The 18,844-nt window shown below is 43.6% G+C and overlaps 1 protein-coding gene across 2 annotated transcripts; it reads right to left on the bottom strand.

Moving 5' to 3' along the window:
• Positions 1 to 285: 285 nt before the first annotated feature.
• pdha1a (pyruvate dehydrogenase E1 subunit alpha 1a) lies at positions 286 to 17,380 on the bottom strand. 2 transcript variants are annotated; one of them, XM_062537143.1, is made up of 12 exons: positions 17,235 to 17,350; positions 13,897 to 13,917; positions 7,563 to 7,631; positions 7,140 to 7,313; positions 6,742 to 6,868; positions 6,441 to 6,532; positions 6,084 to 6,176; positions 3,941 to 4,096; positions 3,699 to 3,770; positions 3,350 to 3,417; positions 2,855 to 2,963; positions 286 to 2,384 (listed from the first exon to the last, which is right to left on the bottom strand). In XM_062537143.1, the coding sequence occupies exons 1-12, from the start codon at positions 17,289 to 17,291 to the stop codon at positions 2,220 to 2,222; spliced, it is 1,203 nt and encodes a 400-aa protein (XP_062393127.1). In that variant the 5' UTR covers positions 17,292 to 17,350; the 3' UTR covers positions 286 to 2,219. The 2 variants fall into 2 exon arrangements, with proteins under 2 accessions (XP_062393127.1, XP_062393128.1); XM_062537144.1 differs by lacking the exon at positions 13,897 to 13,917 and having other exon boundaries at positions 17,235 to 17,380.
• Between the last annotated feature and the right edge of the window lie 1,464 nt (positions 17,381 to 18,844).

The raw sequence follows: 18,844 nt of genomic DNA on the forward strand, positions 1-18,844 counted from the left end.
CTAGACGGCGACTGTTCACCATCGTACAGCTCATAGATATACAGTATATGCGTACAGCTTTGATCGAAAATAGTGACTAGGGATCGAAGAGTCAAAAACCTACAATAGGCTACTTTCCAATTCTGAGGCTGACATGATTACTATTAATATTACTGCTACCAACAAGAGCCTGTGTAAATGTACTGATGTGGGATTTTATAAAACATTTACTGTGGCCATTCATTTACACCAGTCCTCCTAAAATAAAACAGTGTTGAACATACAAATACAGACTTTAAGCCAATATGGTATTTAATCTCTTTTAATGTAACAAAGAAAAACAATCTCCCAATAAATACAACACAGACAGTGACTGCTGCACATGAGAGGTAGAGAGACTTTGAGCGAAGTAGACAGCAGAATACCAAGACTTAAGTTTGTGTGTCCTGATATGTTACAAAAAGAAAAAGAAAAGTCTGCAACTGAAATGGAAAAAAAATGAAAATAAGGTTTTTTGTAGGTGGTGTGTAGCATTTAATCTGTTTTACAGTTGTATCTGGTGCTTTACCTAAATCTGTACCTTCTCCATAAAACAGAAAAAATGTTTGGCAGGAGTGACACAACAGTACTCGTACTGGAGTTCCACTGTATTTCTTTACTGCATCATCCATTTTGCTACGATCACTAATATAGCCACATAAGAACCTGCTGTTGCAGCCAGAAGTGTGACTGCTGCAATACAGAGGTGAACATGTTACCCTGCACTACAAACCCATCTGGTCTCAACAGACCGCCCAGCAGAGCGGCCCTGACAGACCCTCTAATAGCCCCCCTTACTGCCCCCGAGGGTCTTTCGGAGCTGTTTTTTTCCGTGATCCATTGCGGCGGCTTCAGACTTGGAAGCCCTGTCTACCGCACAGGCTCCGGGCTCCTGATCCAGAACTAATCTTAACTACAGCAGCACCAACTGACGTGGAGATGAGATGCCATTGGCTTCAGTAGCTGCACACACGACTGAGATGAATACAAGCAACTGCGCAAGTTAATGAACCGTGTTAAAAAGTTTGGCAAGATGAAAAAGCTCTTTCCAGAAAGGTTAACATTCCATCCCATGATTCTAAGTGTTCCCTTTCCACCATTACCTCTCCGAGGTCTTAAAGCTGATAGTCTCTGATCACCAGAGATGCAGAAATCCCTTTTTTGCCACTGACTGAAAGGTGGTGGTTTCTGGGAAGGGCCACCGTCACTCAAGAGTTTCCGACGGGAGAGTAAAAGGTGTGTACCACATCTGAAGACGACAGTAACACATCAAAGTACTTTCCATGGAGTGTAATAATTCAAGAGCGTTTGTGTGAGAGAAGGCTAAAGTGTAAGAGTCAGGCTCTGTGTGTCTGTGTGTTTGTGTGTGTGTGTGTGTGTGTGTGTGTGTGTGTGTGTGCGCATGGGCACCCACAAACACACACACACACACACACTCACAAAGACAGTTGGCATCAGTGGAGTGCGACAAAGAGCACCGAAATGTTACCAAAAGACCAAAGTGTTGTGGGAGCCAAAGTACTTGAATGTCTGTATGGCATAAGACAAGCCTTTAGAGAAATTAGATGTTAACACGAGGCCCCCGGTCTCACGTTGTCAAGGATAGAACACCCAAGGGCCGTGTCCCCATCTGCTTTTGAGTGGTTCTGAGCGAACATTCTAGGTTCAAGGTTAATAACGTTCCGTTTGTTAACACCAATGATTATATTTGACCTAAGCAATATTATTAAGAAAAGGCAGAAATTTGTCTACTTTCCACTACTGTCTATATCCTCGGAAAGCTGCCTTTAATGAATGAAAGAAGGCTTTGATGACAGATAAAAGCGGTTAAAAGAAAAGGCAAAGTGTTCTTCCCTCTCTGTGAGTGTAATGTATGCTGATATGACTTCCCTCTCTACCTCTCCTGACCAGCAGACAACGTCTCTCCACTCCCCCTCCACCCCGCTTTCTCTTTGTCCCTGGAGCTGAGGAAGTTTGTTCAGACTTGTAACCCAGAAAAATAAGATGTGTTTTATTCAGACTCTGGAGCCCAGCTAAAGAAACCGGTTTTTTTTTAAAAAGGTTAAACTTCTGATTAGTTTGTCTTCCTCACTCTCATCCCTCTTCCCTCTTCCCCCCTCGCACCCTACCCCTACGATTTCTTGTCTGTCCACATATATACCCCTCCCCCCTCCTCCTCTTCCTCCTCCTCTTCCTCCTGTTTAGCTGCTGGACTTCAGCTTGCTCCACGGGTTGGTGCCGCGCACTTCGACGGCCGGCTCGTTGGCGTAGATGTGGTTGCAGAGCTCCTCCAGTGGGGGCTCGGGGTCAGTGGTGGCGAACTGAGCGCCGTCCTCAATCTCCTTACGCACCTCCACGTCAATCTCCTGCAGAGCAACAAACACACACACACACACACACACACACACACACACACACACACACAATGTGACTACCGTAATAAACCAACTATTAGCTGCGGCTTATACTGTACATCGAGTTTGCAACATTTCTTCAGCTATGAGGTTAATACACAGGGGTTAATTAATATGGTATTAATATGACTTTGTTTCTTTTAACTTATATAACACTGTCCTGCGACTTATACACAATGCGACTAATACACAGGAAATGTACGCAGGATACCAGGTCATAGGATATGTACAGGATAACAATGTTACTTCACGATTACACTACAGGGCTACGATGTTACTACAAGACTACACCACAGGGTAACAAAGGTACTACACGATTACACTACAGGATAACAATGTTACTACATGATTACACTCCAGGGTTACAATGTGTTACAATATGTGTGGGAGATGGTGTGTGTGTGAGAGAGAGTGTGTGTTACCTTGAGTTCCTCCACGCTGGCCATGTTGTTCTGAAGCATGCGATCCTTCAACAGGGAGATAGGGTCGCTCTTACTACGCACCTCCTGGATTTCCTCTCGTGTCCGGTAGCTGAGGAGTGCACACACACACACACACACAAACTAAATAACCAAATGGGAAAATAACTTCAATATTTTCACTCAGTATTACTATGCATCAACTAGTCCACCTGCTCAAGTCTTACTCTTATGTCTATAAAAAATCAACCAACCTTTCCATCCAAGACAAGACAAAAACAGACATTTCTATGTTTTACATTTAAAAATAATTGTCATCCATCTCCCTCTGATATGTGATAAGCACATAGACACCTGACCTATCAAGCGGTGTTGTGCCCATGATGAAATCTGATCTTATTGATCTGTGATACAACCATGATGAAATATCTATTGATCTGCGATGTGCTGAAGACTGCCTATCGCCATTTCTGCTACGCAATCGCCACGGACACTCACCTGACTCCTGGGTCACTCATACTGTGTCCATGGTAACGGTATGTCTGCAGTTCCATCAGCATAGGACCCTGGTTTTCAAAGTACAAAACGATTTCAACGCACTTAAAAACTCACGAGGTCAAAACATGTACTGTTAATACATAATATAATGTAATATAATATAATATATCGCATGATTATAATTTGTCCATTTAACTAATCAAAACAAAGTCATAAAAACCTAGACATACAGTAGAATCTGACAGAGGCATACTATCAATACATAAACACATACCGTGATGTGTATGTAGACGCTCAAGACACATACAGTACAAGACAAACACACACACACACGCATAATCGCACAAACCTTTCCAGAGCGGCAATAATCAGCTGCGAACTTGGTAGCCTCCCTCACACACAGGACATCCATGCCGTCCACCTATATGCGTGCACAAACACACACAAACACACATTGACAGAGTGTGTATAAGAGAACCAGGAAACGCACAGCTGTAACTCAAGAGAGTCTGTAGGTTAGAATAATGTTTGTTTGTTTGTTTGTTTGAGTGTGTATATACAGTATGTGTGCGTGCACACACATCACCCTACCCGTATTCCTGGGATGAAGTCTCCTCTCTTGTAGTAGTCGGTGCTGGCCGCGGAGCGCTCCACTGCGGTGCCCATGCCGTACTTGTTGTTCTCGCAGATGAAGATGCAGGGCAGCTTCCACAGCGCCGCCATGTTGTACGTCTCAAAGATCTGGCCCTGGAGCGGTCAGCAGATACAGTGTGTTAAGACACAGCAGTGGGGGCAGTGTAGTGGTTAAGGAGCTGGGCTAGCGTGTGAAAGTGAAAGTTCCCAGTTTCCACCGTTGTGTCCTTGAGCAAGGCACTTAACCCGAAGTTGCTCCAGGGACAATGTAATCCCTTGTAATATAGTTGAGAAATGGAAGTCAATTTGGACAAAAAGTGTCTGCTAAATGTAATGGAATGCAATGTGTGTTACGATACAACTGTGGTGTGTTAGGATACAGTGAGAAAATATGAGTACAACTCAATAAAAACACCTCAGTCTATTACGATTACACCTACAGTGAGGAGAAAATGTATTTGATACTATGCTAAAGTTGCCTAAAAAGAGGATTATAAAATCATAATTTGACAATTGATCTTATTGCCTTAATTAAAAAAATGAGTAAAAATAAAACAGCTAAGGACACCAATTTTCTTTGTGATTGAAGAACGTATCGTAAATAAATAAATGTTCTTCCTAAATGCTAGGGGGAAGGAAGTATTTGACCCCCTATGTAACCCTATGGGAATTTAGCACATAGGGTTAACATAGGGGCAGGCAGTTTTTTATTTTTAAAGGCCAGCTATTTCATGGATCCAGGATATTATGCATCTTGATAAAGTTCCCTTGGCCGTTGGAATTAAAATAGCCCCACATCATCACATACCCTTCACCATATCTAGAGATTGGCATGGTGCTTTTTCCAGTAGGCCTATTAGCCTGTTTGATGCTCACTGAGCTCAATGCAAATCAAACAGGCTAATAGGCCTATTGGAAAAAGGACCATGCCAATCTCTAGCTATGGTGAAGGGTATGTGATGATGTGGGGCTATTTTAATTCCAAAGGCCAAAGGAACTTTATCAGGATGCATGATATCCTGGATCCATGAAATAGCTGGCCTTTAAAAATAAAAATCTGCCTGACCCTATGTTAACCCTATGTGCTAAATTCCCATAGGGTTACATAGGGGGTCGAATACTTCCTTCCCTTAGCATTTAAGGAAAACATTTATTTATTTACGATACATTCTTCAATCACAAAGAAAATTGGTGTCCTTGGCGGTTTTATTTTTACTCATTTTTTGAATTAAGGCATTAAGATCAATTGTCAAATGATGATTTTATATTCCTGTTTTAGCATGGTATCAAATACATATGCTCCTCACTGTATATAGCAGTGGTGTAGTCTATGTGATACGCAGGACTAAGCAGTATACAGTATATAAAAAGCCTCACCATCTCAGTATACCCAAATAAAATTGGTAAAGGCAAAGGCACACCCTTGTGAGGTGCTCACGGCGGTAAATAAATATTTAAATTAAAAAGAAGTGTCGTGGCACACTCGGAACTTCAAAATATTTCTTTATTGACCAATGTTTCGGCTTACACCTTCATCAGGGTAATTTTCAGGGTCATGTATTTAATTTAAAAAAACACATCTTTAAAGTGTAACTCCGGCGGAAATTTACCAACTACCAACTGGACTCACAAAGGAAAGTTGAGATCTCACATGACATACAGTAATCGCCTTATATGGAGTTCCCTTCGAAAGGAGCCGGTGGGGGACAGTTGCTAAGTCTTCTGTAATAAACTCTGTGTTTGCTAACTATGTTGTTGGTGCTCCGTTTTAAGCATGGGGACCCTGAGCTACTAATGAGGTTTGCTGTGCTGTTTTGAACAATATATTACTGGTTAAAAAATGCTACTTGGAAAGCGTTTGGCTCACAGCCCTTAGCTAATCCACTGTTTGCGATTTTGGCCTATAGCGTATACCGGTGTAAGCTATGTAGCACTTGATAAACGAAAATCCTGTCTCCACAGCTTATCTGGTGTGTTTCCATGCAGAAAAAGAGCCTAGGGTCAACTTTCGCCGGAGTTACACTTTAATGTGAAAACTGGCTCGCAAACTCGACCTTGACCTTGAAGTATCCATAGGTCACCTTCAACCTGAAACCCTCACCTGATTTGCAGCTCCGTCACCATAGAGACTGACGCAAACCTCGTTCTTCTCCAGGTATTTACAGGCCAAGGCAACGCCTGCACCAAGAGGGACCTGTACCACACACACAAAACAGAGAGAGAGGGGGAGAGAGGGAGAGAGAGAGAGAGCAAGCAAACACAGGCATAGATTAAAACACAGACAGTAACACATTTTTACACAATGTATATTTATAAAAGGTGAAATGTCTTGTGATATTTCCCTTATTCTGATGCCGGTGCAAAAAGAGACATCAAAGCTAACAGGTAAATTTTTAGCAAGCAAGCAGAACCACAGAGAGATGAGCCGGATGAGGTCACAGGAGGTCAGATGACTCACCTGGGCTCCCACGATTCCATTTCCCCCGTAGAAGTGCTTGGTGTACATGTGCATGGAGCCGCCCTTTCCTTTAGCGATGCCACCCCGACGACCTGGACACACACACACATATATACACTCAACTACTGCATAAGTACACACACACACACACACACAGCTACAACATAGGAACACACATACATACAGACCACACCCTTTCCCTTAGCAATTCCACCCAACGTCCTGGACACACACACTCAGCTACAACAACATCAGCACAAACACACACATACACAGCCCCCCGATTCCCAGCATTCCTCACCAGTCAGCTCGGCCAGGATTTCTCTGACGGTGCCGCCGCGTGTCAGTGTGTACCCGTGGGCACGGTAGGCAGTGATGAGGTGGTCCTTCAGCGTGATGCCCCCTTCAATGCCAACTGCACAGGCCTCCTACACACCATATTACACAGGTCAGCGTATGAACGTGGTTATACAGTACGAGTATGAATATGAATGGTGGAAGTGCGTTCCTGAGTATGTGATCTGTGTGTGTGTGTGTGTGTGTGTGTGTGTGTGTGTGTAAATGTGCCTGTACATCATAGAGAGGTCATCCCCCTGAAAGGTCTATGTGTGCATATGTGTGATATGTGTTTGAGAGAGTGTGTGTGTGTGTGTGTGTGTGTGTGTGTGTGTGTGTGTGTGTGTGTGTGTATATACGTGCCTGTCCATCATAGAGATGGCAGAAGCCGCGGATGATCTTCTGCTTGTACAGCTGGTCAGCCTTGAGCTCCATGCGCCGTATCACCTGCATGGTCCTGTAGTACTGAAGCCCCTCCTCCCTCGTCAGCACCGCCACCAGGGGAGGGCCCTCCTCCAGTTTATGCAGGTCACACTTCTACAAACGACAACAACAGCAACAACAACAACAATCGGCACAGAGTCAGGGGGGTTTCTGTTTTCTTTCTGTCGCTCGCTTTGCTCTGCTATTTTGAATGAGAACTATGAAGGGGATATTTATCGGATTCAGTGGAGACCAAAGATTCTATGATCTTTGGTGTAGACAGATAACATTGACGCTCACTAATCCCACAGATTAACCCCTTAATCCCACACATGGCTGGTCTGACGGACAGGTGTCACTCACCTTGATGTCGAAGGAGGCCTGCGGGGTGAAGTCTGCGTAGCCCCGAGAGGAGAGCACCACCCGAGCGCCCTGGAATAGAACACACACACACGTCAGTTCTACTCCCTATACACTCACATACGCACACTCGCATACACACACACACACACACACACACACACACACACACACACACACAACACACATCAGTTCACCTCCCCTATACACACACACACACACACACACACACACAGACACACACACACACACCAACACACATCCCACTCACATACACACACTCGCATATACACACACACACACACACACACACACACACAGTCACGCACACACACACAACACACATCAGTTCACCTCCCCTATACACACACACACACACACACACACACACACACACCAACACACATCCCACTCCCACCCCCACACACCATTACACAGCACTGCACACAGGGCCTACTCAGCACAGCAGATAGTGGGAATGTTCTTTGGCAAACTACACCTTCATCAGGAGCTTAATCACAATTCCATAACCATTCAACTAATCACTTATCTACTGATTTGCATTATTATAGATTAATTAGCAATTGTTAGCACTATGCTACTCTCCATTTTCATTGCTGTTGGTGTTTTAAACAGCAAGGCAGATGCAACAGCGACAAACCAAAATCCTCTGTAAAGTAGCGTTGGGGAATCTACAAACCACAATCCTCTGTGTGGTAGCTTTGGGGAATCTAAAGAATGGGATGAATTTGCATGCATATGTGGGTGAGGCCTTTTCCTGTGCGGTCTTTCTGAACCAGCAGGCATGCAGTCTCTGCCTCCTGCCCACCACTTCCAGCCTCACCAAACCCAGAACTCAACGATACGCGCCACATGACACGGAGCAGGAACTCACTGGGGACTCACTCAGCGACTTCCCTTTCGTATACATCAGTACTTCAGTACATTCACCCTCTCATCCCTGGGAGGAAGTTTACACTCCAGCGCCATCATGACTATCACATCCCTACCAACGTCCGTACATTGTCTGCATGACCTCCCGCCAGGAAAAACTAGACAGCCTTGGTCCTTCCGTTTTTATTTTTATTGTTGTTGCTGTTGTTGTTGTTTTTAATCATGCCCCCAGAGAGTAGTAAAGTAGCTGCCTGGCTGCTGTAGCTGGTTTTTTTTCGTGCTAGTACTTGGTGACCTTTAGAAACAGAGATCCAAGTGAAATATTGCCAGAGTTTTGCTTAAACATCTGCTGCTGATGCATATTTACAGGCAGTTAACAGCAGTTACTGGCTAACACATGCTGCTGGACCAGCTGCTGGAATAACATCACTCTGGGATATTGTGTCGAGGGACTACCAGGGTTCCGGGCATAGTGCGCAAAGTTTAATGTTGGTGTGTGTTGGTGTTGGTGTGTGTGTGTGTGTGTGTGTGTGTGTGTACGTCGTTAATCAGAGTTTAAGGTAAGTACGTGTGTGCGCTGTTATCCAGAGTTTGAGAGGAGTTTGTGTGTGAGCTGGTTAGCACAGCAGGCAAGACAGAAGAGAGTGCAGGTACTCACAGCAAGCTGTGGTCCTGGAGTCTCTTCAGTGCTGCCTCCATGACTGGCGCCTGGGTTCTGGTGTGGCCGCAGGTCGGCAGAGTCAGGGGACTCAGGTGTGGAGATAGGGGGCGCTGTAGAGTCAGAGTACTCAGGTGTGGGGGTAGGGGGCGCTGCTGAGTCAGAGCACTCAGGTGTGGGGGTAGGGGGCTCTGTAGAGAGCTCAGGTGTGGGGGTAGGGGGCTCTGTAGAGAGCTCAGGTGTGGGGGTAGGAGGCGCTGTAGAGAGCTCAGGTGTGGTGGAAGGGGGCGCTGCTGAGTCAGCGTACTCAGGTGTGGAGATAGGGGGCGCTGTAGAGTCAGAGTACTCAGGTGTGGGGAAAGGGGGCTCTGCTGAGTCACATGGTTCAGGTTTGGGGATAAGGGAGGCTGTAGAAGGTTCAGGTGTGGTGGTAGGGGGCGCTGTAGAGTACTCAGCTATGGGGGTAGGGGGCACTGCTGAGTCACATGGTTCAGGTTTGGGGATAGGGGGCACTGCTGAGTCAGAGTACTCAGGTGTGGGGGTAGGGGGCTCTGTAGAGAGCTCAGGTGTGGGGAAAGGGGGCTCTGCTGAGTCACATGGTTCAGGTGTGGGGAAAGGGGGCTCTGCTGAGTCAGAGCACTCAGGTGTGGGGGTAGGGGGCTCTGTAGAGAGCTCAGGTGTGGGGGTAGGAGGCGCTGTAGAGAGCTCAGGTGTGGGGAAAGGGGGCTCTGCTGAGTCAGAGTACTCAGGTGTGGGGAAAGGGGGCTCTGCTGAGTCACATGGTTCAGGTTTGGGGATAAGGGAGGCTGTAGAAGGTTCAGGTGTGGTGGTAGGGGGCGCTGTAGAGTACTCAGCTATGGGGGTAGGGGGTGCTGTAGAGGGAGGAGGGGGAGAGTCTGAGGAGTAAGGCACTTCCTGTGATGGTTTGGGGTAGGTTAGCTCTGCAGTTGTTTCAGGTGTTGCCTGACTACCAGACAGCATAGTGTCAAGTTGGGATGGGGTTGGGTTTAAGACAATGTTGAGATTGCTGGCTTCGGGCATTTGTTCATTGTGATTCATATCTATACTCAATTCTGTTTGAATGCATTTGGTTGAGGTAGAGTCTGTTTCTGTAACTACTTGAGGTAAAATTAGCTCCATGTCTGCTTCTGTTGTTTTACTGAGATGGGGGTCACCCTCCTCTGTTAGTGCAGGCATGGTTACAGCTGAGTTGGCCTCTACAGATGTCTCAAGTGAGGCTAGATCCAACCCTACTTCAGGTGAAGCCTGCTCTATTACAACATCATGTAAATCTGTTTGTGGATCTGCTAGCTTAGTTAGACTAAGCTCAGGTTGCGTGTCTGACTGAACGAGGGACTGGTCTGGTGTTTGTAGTGTCTCAGCTGCAAATTCTACAGCAACTGGGAGAGGACCGGAGCAGACAGCAGGAGCAGCTGGTGAGGTTTGGGCACTTATGGAAGGTTCTGGAGTGACGGACTCTGAGGAAAGGAGGCCAAGACGGACACCCTTGGTTTCAAAGCTGGGTTCAGCGGAGGGTGCATCATTTAGTGCCGCTTCATCAGCCCCATGGAGAATGGGTATGTAACCAGAGGAGGAGGGTAAGGAATGGTCTCGAGGGCAAGGCTGGAGACTGTCACCTCCCCGGAGGGAATCAGGATGCAAAGAGGGAAGGTGAGCGTCGGAGGAGTGTTTGTGGGAATGCGTGTTGTGTTCAGGGTGTGACTGGACTTGGCACTGGACGGGGGGCTCTGGTGGGGGGGAAGTGATGTCAGCAAGTTCGCCCTGATTGGCCAGCAGCTGAAGGATGGCTCTCCGAGTGGAGTAGTACTAGACGAAGGGGAAAAGATTGAAAAGTGATACATCACTGAAAGTTCAGGAAGTAAATCCAACATGGCGTCCAAACCACAGATAGTTGAGTCATAGTCCCAACGGACTCAACGAAGGAGGAAAAAGAGTGTCAAACCCGAGGACTTGAACCACCACTTATGAGACTCCAGGTGGCGCTGTACTGACTAGGGGTTTGCACACAGACAACTTGAAATAACACTCGAGAGTGTTAACTAACGTTTTTTTTTTTGGCTACTCACATTGCCAACTCTGCAATTATGGATAAATCATCAATGGCTAGATCTATAGTGCCATACTGCACCGTCAGTGTTTCCCGCAGCGCTTTCCTGCTAAGGCGGCCGCCTTAACAACACAGGGCTGCCGCCTTAACTAGCGTCTTCAATAAATAAATGAATAAATAAATAAATAAATATATTATGTATAGTGATATTCGCCGTATTACTCTGTCATGTTTTCTCCATGTCATTCCAAACCGTATCCGCTAGTCTCCCTTCTCTGTAGAACGCATAAAAAAATAAACTTTTTCAAAATCGAGTTGGCCTATGCGCACAGGCGACGCGCTCATTCAGCATGAGTATTTGATATCAGGTCAGGTGCCACTGCCACTGCCACGCATATCTCAGAGTGACTGCGAACACAAATAGCCTAAACCTAGCTAGATTTGACGACTCTCACAGGAATGGTTCTCCGTTGAATCTACCAAATGTGTGGGATGAGCGGCATAACACTTTTGAGCGCTTTATCTTTTCTTTTTTTAATCACTCGTCTACTATGAATGCATAGCCCACTGCATCTTGTAATTTGTTGTGACAAATACTTGTGCCATCTAGCCTACAGCTAACAACAACTTGTGACGGCTATTCATTCACGTGTTGTAAATTGTCTGAGGTTTACACAGGCTAGTTTAAACTTTAAACTATAGCCTCTTGTCTCCCATGCCAGTTTCATTCATCCCGACCGGGCGGGACGCATGTTTCCGTTTTGTAGAAATAATTCCTGGATGTTTTTGTTCAGAGCTGAACATGCAACTGTATTTGACAGATCACAGATCTGGTTGCTAGTGACAAAATATTAGTGTTCAATGCGGTACGATCTCGCTAATTATATTTTAAAAAGCATTAAAAACGTTCCGGCTCTCTTAGGCTATATGAGCAACAGGCACGCACAATAAAGGCCTACAGCTTCAATCAAAGAATTGCAGCTTTAGCCTACTAAATCACAATTCATTAACTATACCATACAGTCGCAATGTTACATTTTCATACAGTTTCATCTTTATTTCATGATATATTCTAAAATATCCACCATTGCAAATATTCTTGGTTTTAATAGAATACTATAATATTGACTGGCTTTAAAATATATCCTATGGTGCTATGCTGAGCAGTGCAAAGGTTTTGAAAGATACAAAAGGCCCTGCATTGGAGTTGTAAACTTTTAAGGTATAATATTGTCTAAATTGTGTTAATGATGTTTAATTGGTTGCTGATTCAATTAAATCTGATACAATGAATGTGAAATCCAGGTATATTGCTGTCATTAGTGTCAAAATTCAACATTTTCAACATTAATGAAATGCTGACAGCCTACTAATTTTTTACTTCAGCTGACCTCCTTGTCTTAAAGTAAATCAGAAAAGAAGTTATTTAGACAAGTGTGTGCTAGACTGCTCCTGTAGCCAACAATCTCTACCCTTTGGGAATTTAACTGTTATATGATCCTTGGTGATGTAAATTATGAAAACCTCTTTCTTTGGTTGGTCTTGATGCGGCCTTGACTCCTTTAAGACTCAGTCTCGACTCAGACTTGCTTCCTAAAAGACTCGGCCGTTGTCACTCGGTCTCGGCTGCAGTTCAACCAACCCCTCGACGCCCCCCCCCCCCCCCCCCATCGAGGGCAGTGGCGGCGATGCAGTGGGGACGCTACGGCGACGCCCCCTTCCCCTGGACAGACACCACCTTAACTAACAAATTTTCTGGGGGAAACCCTGACCGTACAACACCAAACTGCACCATTCAGCACAATACCGCACCGTACCGCATAATACTGCACCACACACCAAACTGCACCCTACATCACCATACTGCACAGTACCATACCATACCAAACAGCACCATACTACACCTTAACGCACCCGACCTCACAGCACTAAACTACATCCTAACGCACCATACCAGATCATGCAGCACCATACTGCACCGCACTGTATTACATCCTACTATATCCTACCGCACCATACCGTACCTTCCGCCACCATATTGCACCCTAACGCAACATACCGTACCACGCCTTTAATTAACAAAGGGATTGGATAAAATTATTTGAGAATCTTTTTATTGGAAAACTTATTAGCAGTAGTTTGCTACAGTATTCTGTTTTCTTTTTTCAATTTTAATTAACATTATGTTTCATAATGTTAAAGAAATAGGCTAAGCCATGCTAGCCATGCTAAGCAAAACTCAGGTGACTGGAATCTGACAAAGCTGTACTGTTTGATCTTTTTTGCTTGATTTCCTTTTTTTTTTGCATTTGCTGTACTGAGCTCTACGCCGAATCTGATGAACACAAAGCTTCGGTGTACAATTACATCCCTGGTTTACCATAGCCAGAGAATGAAAGCAACTTTAGGCCATATGATGAAGGACATGGAGTGGTGTCAGTAAAGTAAAAAAGAATACAACAAAAATGGGTGTAGATGAGACCATGAAAATTGTGGGAATAAAAAAACAATGCGTGAAAGAGCAAAAGTAAAGGTTTATGATTAAAAGAAAAAGCGTGGGTTACACTTTGCTGTAATGTATGAGAGCTTCAATCGCTTAACCTCCTCAAAGCGAAATTAGCATTAGCAGCTTAGCCTTAGCAGTACACCCCAAACAGCACTAGAGCGCCTCAGCTGATTGGCTAAGCTAGCTGACTAGCTACATAGTAGCTCCTTACCTCTGAGGCCACCTCGGCTCCCTTTTAGTAGGCAGCCAAAAAAAAGACAAGAGAGGGAGAGAAAGGACAGATGTGAGACGGAAACCCGTTTAATACGCTTACAATGGTTAGCAATTAGCAAGCCTGCCAAACTACATTAACAATATATATTTTTTAAAAATCACAGTACTTCCACACAATTTCCATTGCAATATCACGAGGAATAACCCTGCAATCCATTAGTCTCGTAAGTCCTCCGCCCGACTTGGAAAGTGTAAAAGCTTTCTTGCAACATTTAACGGAGGAACGCCCCCTTAACCTCGGAGTAATAGGGCTTGGGCACACGCGTTGCATTCTAGGAATATTGCCGCCATGTTGGTAGCTCTCCGGACGTAATAATGAATTCATTCAGATGCAGAAGACAAGAAGCAGAGAATTTATAGTATTAGTGATTATTTTCCTCTTGCGATCGTGGGTTGCGCTGTTACACCCACTACACAGCAACGTACAACCAAGAAGGCAAAAACTAAGTAACAGGAACACACTAACAGGCGGGAGTAAATCCTCACAAGGCGCACAGTAAACTAAGGTATGACGCTGCCAACATGGCTGCCCGCAAAGTTTTCACGTTACGATCCCGAGCCCTATTGTGGGTACCCTGAGGTGGGCTTACGACCTTAACGACAAACATGGCTGCGCCCATAGTTGAGATGAGATGACATGTATTTTCTTTGTATGTGCACTGTGTTGGTCCGGTCATCAATTCATGCATTGCACAGTCTTGCTGTGCATGCAATACAATGTAGCGATTTGTTTTCCAGAAGTTTTGCTTAAGAGGCTAGCAGCACAAAACAATAACAATGACTAGCTAGCCTGCTCATATCCATGGTAGCCCAAGAAAAACGTGACAGCAGCACTTGTTGAAATTGAAATAGGCGAAATTGAGTTACTAAAAACAGTTTTTATTATTAATTCACATTGACTATAGCCAACAACGGAGAATGAAGAACGTGTTCTCGTGTTCTAGACAAATGTCCAGCACTAAAAGACAGCTGCTGCCCTGGTGGCATTCATGTTCTTCCCAAAAAATAATATAAACCCCAGCATTCGTGCTAGCCAGTAATTCGCACATGTCGGGTGGGTGGACCTACGAGACTTATGAGACTGAAGGATAGCAGCATAATACCATGTCGTACAACTCCAGCGATTAATTTAGGCTATAATCGAGTATGGGAGGGCAATTTGACCTTAAATTAGTTTGACAGGGTTTAATGACCATAGCTATCATAGCATTCTTTACTAATTCAGTTTTAATTCACATCCTTTCAGTAGAACAAGGTAAATTATGCATAACTTGCTGACAAATCATATTGATAACGAGATGTAAATTAAAGATGTGATTCCTCAATATATCATTCAACTTTAGTTTCTACAGTAATATACATATTTACTTCTTCTAAGTATTTCAAAATAAAACACAGTATAGCCTCACTGCGCAACAAAAGGCAGTCAACTGATCTACTGACTAGTATTAGAATGAATATGGTAAAATTGGTTGGTATACAGTAGTGTATTTTGTTGGGTAAAAAATCACATTATTGGTAGTGGTTAATCAAAATCAGCTGTGTTAGCTAAACAAAATTAGCACCTTTCAGTATTTTCATGACATGGTCAATTTAATTTTCTGCACTGTGTGAATTAGAGGCCTAATCAAATGGGAAAGTGTCCAGAAAACAAACAAGTTTATCTCTTGTCAAAAAAGAGAGAAGAGTTTCGAGGCACACAGATAGGACTTTTACTATATATCGGAGTGCCTCGGATCTCTTCTCTCTTTTTTGACATGTACTCTTTTTGATCCTGATGAGCACCTGATTCTGGAATTTTACTTCGTCACCCACTGAAGCAATCACTTTTTCTCTCTCCAAGTTTATCTCTTGGCCATAAAGTTACACAATAAACTAGCCTCTCAGTGTGCATTTTGACGCTTGTTTGTAAAATTAAATTCACAAATGCAGAGACAAACTCCATGATGTGAGCGGGATAGTTCAGGTGTGCCATGAACCCCATGTCTACACAACGTCCTGCCCTTTTCTCTTTGTTGACTCCAGGCAGACATGGCTCATACAACACTAATGCTGGTTACTGCCCATTACAGCTACCAAACTGTTGTTTTCAGTAAACCACAGACAAGAAGCAACAGCTGAGCTCAATGTCACATGGAAATAATAACAAAAACTGGTTCTAAAAAAGCATGTCCCCACAGAACAGCTAAGTGGGCATCTGATCTGACCTGACTGCATGAGTCACTACTTACTCAAAGTTCCAAACCATCAGATGCACAGCCATTACATTACATGACTAGAACTTTTGCAACCTGTCCTGATGCAAGAAGAATGTAGTGCTTATGAGACTTCTGTGTACATGGGGCTGTGAAAAAAAGGTCAACGTTGGCTTCATTTTGCCTTCAACCTTCAAATACATACCCATTGTTTTGCAAACATAATTTCATACAGTTAGATAAACTCTGAGAAAAACCTTTACCTTTGAGGTTACATGGCCTGCACCACAGACTTTCACTTGCAAGTTAATATGCATCAACATTCCATAAAGTAAGATGAAAAATAAGTATAATGATCAAGGATACTTTAAAGATAGGCCACAAATCCAGACCACAACACAATTCGTTACATTAGGAAACATTACTACCGACCATTTGGTCTATGCTACAGACACTAGGCAATAACGTTACAGTTCCAGCTAGGTCACGTTAGCCTAAACTCGGGTGCCATTGGTCGTTGAGAAATGTGTTCGCAACTTAAACATATAGAGTACATTCCATTTCATTCAGATTAAAACGTCGACATCGGGCAGTGTCAAAGATCTATGATTAAGTTAGCTAACGTTAACTGTTCAACAGTCAAATTAGCCGTAGCCTGAAGTTAGCTGCTATGCTAAGTTCAGGGTAAGATGCCTTTCCTGTGACACTTCACAGGACGACCATGAAAGTGATACAGGACGTTAGCATGACTATTTGAAGATACCTGGTATCTCCCAGGCCAACGCATATATAGCAGCAACAGCCCATTTTATACAAATATTACTCGAATGTAACACCAAAGCAATATCCACAAGATGACAACCGGCTACCTATTTTAGTAAAACGTTAAGATCCTTGAAAAATAGCGCTAGCCAAAGCATTAGCTAGCTAGCTTGCTAGCTGACAAGGTCAGTTCAACCGTGGCTGTTGGTGATGTCTAGCTCTTCCACAAATTGTCAAAACATTAATTTTACACATAGGGTTAAATGAGTAGCTATTGTTGCATCTGACAAAAATAACAGTAAACACAAAGGAAACGTACATTTTTGCTGGCGGTTCCCCGCAAAACGTTGGATATGATGGACAGCATCTTCTGCATACTACAGTTCCCTTACTAGCTGCCTCCAGATGGGACGGTCGCACCGTTCCTAAAAAAGTGACGTCAGAGTTTATGTGACTGCTGTTTTTACGTCATCTGGTGGCGCCACCATTTTTCATAATTTATTAATTTATTTTAATTGATAACAAATCATGCCACTTTCTTCACATGCCACATTTACGAGGCTTGAGCAAAAGAAAAAGGCAAACAAATCAGTGGATGAACTCAAATGCTCTCTTATCTTTGGACTCTCTTATCTTAGGCCTACCCAGGGACCTGCACGCAATCTCAATTAATTTAACTAGCCTTGGTAGCTTAAAGTAGGCCTACCTACATTTGTAACTGAAAATGAAACAAAAAGATTAAAAGTCAAATTCTGATAATTGAAGAAACCAAATTTCATTGCTCTCCCAGTTAAAGGAGGCGACTCAATCCTCCTGAACCAAATGAAAGACTGCAGTCATGCCTTTTTAGCTGCCCTCATGCCTTAGCTGATTTAGGGAAACATATTCAACAAAATATTCCTAATAGCTAGCTGTTTGTGCATTATGCTAAAAAGAAAAAAAAGGTGGAACTACCTACTGCTAGGCCCGATGATTTCAAAAGGGCTTATATAGCTTACAGTATGTCTGTAGCAGAGTGCCCAGGCCCCAGTTCAATGAGCTTTTAAAAAGGGCAATGCTTTGTGTAGACCTGTCTCCCTCCTTCCTTTCTTGTCAGAGGTTTTTGAAAAAAATTGTGTTCAAGCATGTTTCTGATTTCAGAACAAGATAGACCCTAACAGTCTTTCAGCATTCTACCAAAACAGCTCTATTGCTTGTGACGGAAGCTTAGAGAGTGTCATCTGTTTTCAATTGGCTTGTCTGCAGCCTTGGATACACTGAACAATGACATTCTTCTCTCTAGATTACATTATCCTTTTATTTATCCTTTACAGAAAATGACAGTGTCACAGCAGCTTCAAGACAGACATTACATTACACGCTCAAATTTCTGAGATAGCTCTTAATTGCTTTGCATCTTACCTCAATTCTATAAACATCAGGACTAGGAGGACCTAATTTTATCTGACATAATGCCACACAACAGATGATTCTTTCCAGACTAAACTACTTTTAAGTGCAGTACAATAATAATGACAAAATATTGCATTTCAGCAGTATTCTCCAAATCTCAAACAGCTCAGGGTGTTTGAGAAGAATCACTATCGCTGGTTTGCTAAATTCCACTCTGGCAAAGTCTGTTAAGAACAGACCTGTGCCTGTCTTTTAATTATACCACCTTAAGTCTTTTATATTTCTTGTTCATTATTCGTTATTGTTAAATTGTTTTTATGTTTTATTATGATCTTAATGCACTATATAAAGAACCTTGACTTGACTTGACTTAAATTATACTGTACTGTATAGTGCCTCGCTCTATTTATATTTAATCCTAAACCTCAGTCGATACTACTGCACTATTCTCACCCTCTTTTCAATTGCATCTTGCTTGTGCCGGTAGCTCATCTCGACAAGTAGCTCAGATTGACACAACACCGGCCTGTTGAGGTG

Source organism: Sardina pilchardus, chromosome 5 (assembly GCF_963854185.1).
Source record: "Sardina pilchardus chromosome 5, fSarPil1.1, whole genome shotgun sequence".
Taxonomy (NCBI): Eukaryota; Metazoa; Chordata; class Actinopteri; order Clupeiformes; family Clupeidae; genus Sardina; species Sardina pilchardus.

Bases quoted from the DNA above. Each gene is read 5' to 3' on its own strand.
- pdha1a (XM_062537143.1), bottom strand. From the start codon at position 17,291: ATGCAGAAGATGCTGTCCATCATATCCAACGTTTTGCGGGGAACCGCC. The intron at 6,177-6,440 runs GTGAGTCATCTG...TGTGTGGTACAG, and splicing joins ATGGAATCGTGGGAGCCCAG to GTCCCTCTTGGTGCAGGCGT. The intron at 3,771-3,940 runs GTAGGGTGATGT...GCACGCATATAG, and splicing joins ACTTCATCCCAGGAATACGG to GTGGACGGCATGGATGTCCT.